We start from the raw sequence: 7,919 nt of genomic DNA, 5'->3' as shown, positions 1-7,919 counted from the left end.
GCTTACCTATCGATGGCTATGACCAGATGTGGCCAGGGAGCTAAGCCTGCAGGAATTCAGCAAAGTCTTTATCCTCCGAGGAAGTTCTGTCAAGTCATACCTTGAAATCACTTTGACCAACCAATCTTGATCCTCCAAAGCAAGCAAGCAAACAAAAATCCTGACTGAACTCACAATGTTTTACTTGGTGTCATCTCTCTCTAGGCACAAGAGGAGGACCCCATGGAACCCCAGAACATCACATGGGTGTCAGAATTTATTCTGTTAGGGTTCTCACAGACTCAAGAACTCCAAAGACTTCTGTTTGTGGTGTTCCTGTTTGTCTACGTCACCACCGTGGTGGGAAACCTCCTTATCATGGTCACAGTGACCTTTGACCCCCGGCTGGACATGCCTATGTATTTTCTACTCCGAAACCTGGCTGTCATAGACCTCAGCTATTCCACAGTTACCTCCCCCAAGATGCTGGTGGACTTCTTTCATGAGACCAAGACCATCTCCTACCAGGGCTGCATGGTCCAGATCTTCTTCTTCCACCTCCTGGGCGGTGGGACGGTCTTCTTCCTCTCCGTGATGGCCTATGACCGCTACATAGCCATCTCCCGGCCCCTCCACTACGTCTCCATCATGAACACCAGGCTGTGTGTGGGTCTGGTGGTGGCTGCCTGGATAGGTGGCTTTGCCCATTCCATTGTCCAGCTGTCTCTGATGCTCCCACTGCCCTTCTGTGGCCCCAATGTCCTGGATAACTTTTACTGTGATTTTCCCCAAGTGCTGAGACTCGCCTGCACTGACACCTCCCTGCTGGAGTTCCTCATGATCTCCAACAGTGGGATGCTGGTCCTCATCTGGTTCCTCCTCCTTCTCATCTCTTACACGGTCATCCTGGTGATTCTGAGGTCTCACTCAGGGCAGGCAAGGAGGAAGGCGGCTTCCACGTGCACCACTCACATCATCGTGGTGTCTATGATCTTCATCCCCTGCATCTATATCTATTCTCGGCCGTTCACTCCCTTTCCCTTGGACAAGGCTGTGTCCATCAGCTACACAGTCTTGACCCCCATGCTCAACCCCATGATCTACACCCTCAGAAACCAGGAGATGCAGGCAGCCATGAAGAGACTAGCAAAACATTTCGTGCTTAGTAAAGGGGATGAACTTTAAATAAGTTGGGTCTCAACGCCAACTTTTCCTGGACTTGAGTTACACAGGGAGAAAAGCAGAGGAAAGTCCTTATACAGAATGACCAGGACTAGGGAGAAAGCCCAGCTGTGAAGTGTTTATCTTGAGAACACAAAGACCTGAATTTGATCCACAGAACTCTCATGCAAAATCCCAGGTGTAGCTGTGCTTGCTTTTAAACCCAGAACTCGAGAGCTGGAGAAGGAGGCGTGGGTGCTGGGGATCACTGGCCAATCACTTTGATAATTTCAAGACCGATGAGATACACTGTGTAAAACAAACAAACAAACAAAAAAAACCAAAACCAAACCAAAACAAAAAACTCTTGTAGAGAGTATCTGAGGAACAATTCCTGAGCTCGCCCTCTGGCCTCCGCATGGGCACACATTCTTGTGTGCACGCACACACGTGTGCTGACACACACACATACCAACAAATCAGATTACAGTAATATATCTTGATGAGCTACTCTTGTGTCAGGCACTATTGGATTCTTTCATACTTTTTATTAAAACGTTACAGATAAGAAAGCTCAGGATCTGGCTACTTGGTCAAAGTAAAAGCAACTGAACAATAGAACTTAGTTCCTCCAAGTTGAGAGGCACAGATGTGACCTCCCAGTTGGGATGAGAGCTTTGAGAGGACCTGAGAACATGCAACATTTCCAGAAAATCTCCTGGTGCCTTCAGTTGCGTCTGACGGGGACAGGTGTTTCTGTTTTTTTTTTTTTTTTTCCTCCTAACCTTCTGGTACCTGGTTTTATCGTAACTTTATTTCTGTACATTTATTCACTGTGGCATCTACAACGTTTTATAAAAGTCTCAGCATAAGGTGATGCTAAGTTTAGACCACAATGCAAGAGCTTCCCCCGCTTCCCTCTGGTGCCATCCCCACCAAGACATGGAAGTCACAGGCTCCTCCTTGTTTCTCTGTGCACCATGATGGCAGTTCCGAGTGTGCCCCATCTCTGTTTTTTCCTCCCTGTTTTTTTCCTCATACATTTATCCAATTTCACTAGACATTAGAAAGTATTTTACTTTTAAATGCATATGTGTACATTTTTGCCTGCATGTAGAAATGTGCCCCATATGCAGCCTGGTGCCCAGAGAGGGCAGAAAAGAGAGCTTCAGGCTATAAGAGGGCTTCAGAGCTCCTGGAGCTGGATTTACAGATGGTAGTTAACCAGAATGTGGGTGCTGGGAATTGAACCTGGATCCTCTGCAAGAGCACTAATTGCCCTTAGCCACTGAGCCATCTCACCAGCCCCTGCGGCAGATCTTGTCTTTTAAGATCGTGAATGGCAAACCCTAAAGCACAATTGCTGCTTTTCTTGGTGCTTTGGGTCCTCAAGGGAGACTCCTGAAAAACAAAAAAAAGAACTGTGTTTTGAGACATACAAAAACTTTTTAACAAGTCCCATTGCTGCACAGGCCCCAGTAGTAATGAGCCCAGCTCAGCCTCCTGAGTCCTGTCCAATATGGTTACCCTGAGGACAGTCCCTTTTCCTCTAGGACCCCATACACATAGCCCACATGAGGGATGGCCAAGGAATAGGAAGCTGAAGCCATGCAAAGGACCTCCAAGAAGATGTAAGTCACGCAGTCCGGTGCTGGACTGAAGCATGGTGAGAGGAAAGGGTTTGCTTTCCCGTACACTGGCAGCTGTTAGAAGGGCCTTGCAAATGTTCAGCAGAAGGTAAGAACAAGTGAGTAGCAGCACAGGCTTGCCTAGAAGTGAGCGTGAACTGTGGGGGAGACTGAGGTACTGCAGGCATGGCGGCGTGAAGATAAAAATAGGTGTTCTAGGTTACACGGGGAGCAGCTGAGCTTAGAGTCAACCCTACTGTTGGGAGGGAGGATGCTGAGAGCAAAAGACAGAAAGGATGGGCAAAACCACAGCTCATGTCTCCACAGTCTACAAAGCAAGGTTGCCTAAAACCATTACATGAAACTGGAAGATGCTGTTGGAGCATCATCTAAATCAGAGTTTCTGCCGTGGATGCTGTCACTGGATTTGCCATCGGTTAAGGAGGTCACAGGAAAAGTGTTCAGCTCTGTCCCAGAGATGCTTATGAAGTGTGGTTGGAGCCCGGGAAGGTGGAGAATTAGTTCTTGTGGGAGATGCAGGAAAGGAGCCAGAGAGAGGTGCATCTGGGTTTCTAGGTTGGATTCCTAACAAAAGTTATTTAAGGAAGCAGGAGCTCTTCCCGAAGACTCATGTTTAGTTGAGTGGATGGTGTATGTAGGAACTGTGAATTCCTCAGATAGCTGTTGGTTCTTGGGTGACAGGGACCCTGATTACAGAGGTGTGGGGTATGGAGGTGACCTTTCCAGCCTCACGTGGAATGCTGGGGGAGTTGCACACAGTGTGCAGAGCTTTACTCTCTGCGGTTTCTGTGTGCAGGATTTTGTGCAGCTTCCCAGAGTCAGAGCTTTAAGCTGTGGGCACGAGGTGGCCATTCAGTATATGACAAGGAAGGAGCATGGCCGCATCCCCTTTCAGAACGGCCTCCCAGGCTGCTGTGTGAACGGAGACAGGAGCGGAGAGCACACGAACTTGGAGAATGGGAAGAGACATGATGGGATCCAGCAGCTCATAGATTGCAACAAGCTAGAGGGGGAAGAATGGGGCAGACAGAGACAGGACCGGACAGTGGGGAGACCCCTTGCTCTCACCCTGTCAGTCTTCTATCCATCGGGCGCTCCATTTCTACGTCACTTGTTTCCCTAACCCGACGTTTCCTTTCCCCTCTTAACCTGTTTTATTTTCCATTCTTTTCCTTTGAATTCTCTTTGGCTTTACCAGCTCCAAGTCTTTCTCATTCAACTCTTTCTCCTTAGATTTGTGGCTTGTGATAAAATCAAGCTCGTCCCGGAAGAGCTCTGAGTGTCATCCTCCTCCCTCTCAAGGATTGCCCACCACTGGCTCCCTTTGCCTGCACGGGTGTCCCGTGGAGCCTCACCTGGTAAGGGAATGGGAAGGAACAGGACTCTTCCGGTTTCCTGCTGTGTCTAGCGGTCCCGGGCATGAAACTGTGCATCTTTGTAACTCCTCACATACCCTGCAGCCGTCAGCAGAATCTCGTTAAGCACTGCCTATACCCAGGCTGCCCACTGCTGGCATCAAATTAATTGTGAAATTCAGACCCGTGTCCCCAGACCCTTGTGATTGAATTTTGGGGGAAAAACAATCAACCGTGAAAGAAGCTTTGCAAAAATGTAAACCTGGGACGAGGGAAGAGAAGGGCTGCCTGGGAAACCCAGGGCTGGCAGCATTGCTCACCAGCGCAAACACAAGGGTTTCAAAGGTGGCATCCTCTCCAGTCCCACAGAGAAGCCTGTAAAGAAAGCCCCACCCTCTCTTAAAGATTGGAAGACAGGTAGCTCAGGCTGGTCTCTTATACCTGTGTAGACACCATTGACCAAGAACTCCTGGTCCTCCTGCCTCCACCTCTTGAATGCTATGACTGGAGGCTTGCACCACCATGCCCTAGGAAAACCTTTTTCTTTGAATGCATGGAGAGACTGAGATCTTAACAAAGTAAGTTTGTTACTCTTGATCAGATCTTAAGGGAAATAAAGACCCATAATTTGCTCCAGAGTGTCTCACTCTGAATGTCTTCCTAACACTGTCAAGCACGGAAAGGCAGGTCCCAGGATCTTGTGGATGGCTTTAAGAGATCTCATGAGGATTCAGGAGTCTGAGGCCTGTCTGGGCTACATAGTGATACCCTGTCCTGAACAGACAGACAGGCAAAACAAAATCAGCATCTCATGAATGTGCATTGCAGCAGCTACTCGCCAACTCCACAGAGCCTAGCTGGCAAGCGATGTCTTGGTCTTCACATGAGGTGCCATCCTAGGGACCTGAACAATTCTGATACTGAGAAGGGCAGGGAGACATTCAGGCGTCCATGTTGTCGTCCATTTCCTCTAAGTGCACGGAGAAGACACTATGGACCAGACCAACCTCACATGGGTGTCAGAATTCATCTTGACGGGGTTCTCACAGAGTCCTCAGCTCCAGTCCTTCCTGTTTCTGGTGTTCTTGTTCGTCTACAGCACGACTGTGGTGGGAAACCTCCTCATTATAGTCACGGTGACCTTGGATGCCAGGCTCCACACACCTATGTACTTCCTGCTCCGCAATCTGGCGGTCATAGACCTCTGCTTCTCCTCAGTCACCTGCCCAAAGATGCTGGTGGACTTCTTTCATGAGACCAAGACCATCTCCTACCAGGGCTGCATGGTCCAGATCTTCTTCTTCCACCTCCTGGGCGGTGGGACGGTCTTCTTCCTCTCCGTGATGGCCTATGACCGCTACATAGCCATCTCCCGGCCCCTCCACTACGTCTCCATCATGAACACCAGGCTGTGCGTGGGGCTGGTGGTGGCTGCCTGGATAGGTGGCTTTGCCCATTCCATTGTCCAGCTGTCTCTGATGCTCCCACTGCCCTTCTGTGGCCCCAATGTCCTGGATAACTTCTTCTGTGATGTCCCCCAAGTGCTGAGACTCGCCTGCACAGACACCTCCCTGCTGGAGTTCCTCATGATCTCCAACAGTGGGATGCTGGTCCTCATCTGGTTCCTCCTCCTTCTCATCTCTTACACGGTCATCCTGGTGATGCTGAGGTCTCACTCAGGGCAGGCAAGGAGGAAGGCGGCTTCCACGTGCACCACGCACATCATCGTGGTGTCTATGATCTTCATCCCCTGCATCTATATCTATTCTCGGCCGTTCACTCCCTTTCCCTTGGACAAGGCTGTGTCCATCAGCTACACAGTCTTGACCCCCATGCTCAACCCCATGATCTACACCCTCAGAAACCAGGAGATGCAGGCAGCCATGAAGAAATTAGCAAAGAACCTAACAATTTGCAGTAATTTAATTGTAGAGTAAATTATAGACAGTAGTTTCTCTCCCGCCTGGCTCTGTAGCTGTTCAGTTCCAAAAGAAACATATAGAGGCTTAATTATAAACTGTTTGGCCTATTAGCTTATACTTATTATTAACTAGCTCCTAAAATTATATTATATTAACCCATAATTCTTGCCTATGTTTAGCCACGTAGCTTGGTACCTTTTCTCAGTAAAACATTCTCATTTTTCTTCCTTCATGTCTGGCTGGTGAATTCATCTCTGCCTTTCCTGTTTCCAGAATTCTCCTGGTCTGGTTGTTCCACTTATACTTCCAGCCTGGCTACTGGACAATCAGCATTTTATTAAACCAATATGAGTGACAAATCTTTAGAGTGTACAGCAGTGAATGTTAAACCGGTTGACTTTAAATAGCAAATTTCCCTGAGCTTGCATGATCCCGGGTAAATGCAAAGGAAAGTCCTCACAAAATTCAAGTTGGATTTCACTAATAGTCCTTGATAGCCCACTCCTGTAACAGGAACTGTGTTAGGGACTCTCACACCTGTGTCTCATTTGTCCCCAGAAACGTGACAGTGGATAGGTTACCATCCTGTTAAACAGTTTTACAAACAGGGACACTCAGAACACAGCGACCTGCTCAAAAGTCAAAGCAAGTGTTAGGAGAATGTGGTTCCACTGAGTCTAGCCACAGGGCCACAGGTGGGGATCCCCACCCTGGAGGGAAAGCCCCCGGGGGCCAAGGGTGCAGAGCATTTCTCTGAAAGCCTCCAAGCACCTTGAACTGTATCTGGCACGCAGATATTTCTCCACTCGTCTGCATCCTAGCCTTGCCCTCTCCTCCTGCGTTGTCTCTGTGTGTATTCTCTGTGCCTCCCTGAGGAGGCACACCATTTTGCGAACCAATGCAGGCTTAAAAGCACATTCAGGAGCTTCCCCCGCTTCCCTCCAGCTCCATCCCAAATGAGACATGGAAGTCACGGGCTCCTCCTGGTTTCTCTGTGCACCATGATGGCAGCTCCGAGTCTGTCTCATCTCTGTTTCTTCCTCACGCTTTTATCCATATTCACAGGCTAAGTTTGGACTAGAGAGGAGAGCGACATGGACTTGTGCGTTCTGTGTCATCTCAGCCAGGGTGTCCCTTCACAATGAAGACTTTTAAATGTCTCGTGACTCCGTTCACAACCCCCAGGTCGCCTCTTCTCCAGGAGCAGGGTCTGTTGTCCCCCAGATGTTTTCTCTGTCACAACCTCCTGATCCACCATGCTGGACAAATCTCTCATCTTCACTCTGTGTGACAATAGCCTCCACTTCAATGTGGTGCTTACTGTGTGATACTTCTGGACTGGGGTGGGGGTGGAGTAAATTGTCCAGAAAACACTGGCCATCTCCTCTGAGATCTGTATCAATGAGATGCCTTTGCTGGCCAACAGCTGACTAAGTTAGTGACAGTACCTCAAATAAGGAGGAAACCGCTGTCTCTGATAGAAGACTCAAGGACAAGTACTTTTTTTTTTTTTAATATTTTTTATGGTTTATTTAACTTTATTTTTTATGTGCATTGGTGTGAAGGTGTCAGATCCCCTGCAACTGGATCTTCAGACAGTTGTGAGCTGCCATGTGGGTGCTGGGAATTGAACCCAGGTCCTCTGGAAGATCAGTCAGTGCTCTTAACCACTGAGTCATTTCTCCAGCCCCCAAGGACAAGTACTTTTGAGTTGGGTAATTCAGCAGATCAAAATATGTTATGGCTCTGTGTTGTCTTCTTGGTGATTCCTTACCTTTCCTCTCATGCCGAATGTGGTTGCTATGGTTTTGGGTGTCATATCTTCTCATTTTTACATTTAGCAAGAAAAATAT

At 48.4% G+C, this 7,919-nt stretch overlaps 2 protein-coding genes across 2 annotated transcripts; both read left to right on the top strand.

Annotated features, from left to right (window-relative positions):
• Positions 1 to 222: 222 nt before the first annotated feature.
• LOC126510421 (olfactory receptor 4D1) lies at positions 223 to 1,458 on the top strand. The gene has a single exon (XM_050156975.1). The coding sequence runs from the start codon at positions 223 to 225 to the stop codon at positions 1,162 to 1,164; it is 942 nt and encodes a 313-aa protein (XP_050012932.1). The 3' UTR covers positions 1,165 to 1,458.
• Positions 1,459 to 5,047: 3,589 nt separating this feature from the next.
• Positions 5,048 to 6,081, top strand: LOC126510284 (olfactory receptor 4D1-like). Its single transcript, XM_050156789.1, has one exon. It carries the CDS (start codon positions 5,137 to 5,139, stop codon positions 6,079 to 6,081), a length of 945 nt encoding a protein of 314 aa, XP_050012746.1. The 5' UTR covers positions 5,048 to 5,136.
• The last annotated feature ends 1,838 nt before the right edge of the window (positions 6,082 to 7,919 follow it).

The sequence above is a fragment of the Alexandromys fortis genome, unplaced genomic scaffold, assembly GCF_014885135.2.
Source record: "Alexandromys fortis isolate MF-2015 unplaced genomic scaffold, M_Fortis_MF-2015_v1.1 scaffold_31, whole genome shotgun sequence".
Taxonomy (NCBI): domain Eukaryota; kingdom Metazoa; phylum Chordata; class Mammalia; order Rodentia; family Cricetidae; genus Alexandromys; species Alexandromys fortis.
This window is presented reverse-complemented; position numbering and strand designations above follow the sequence as displayed.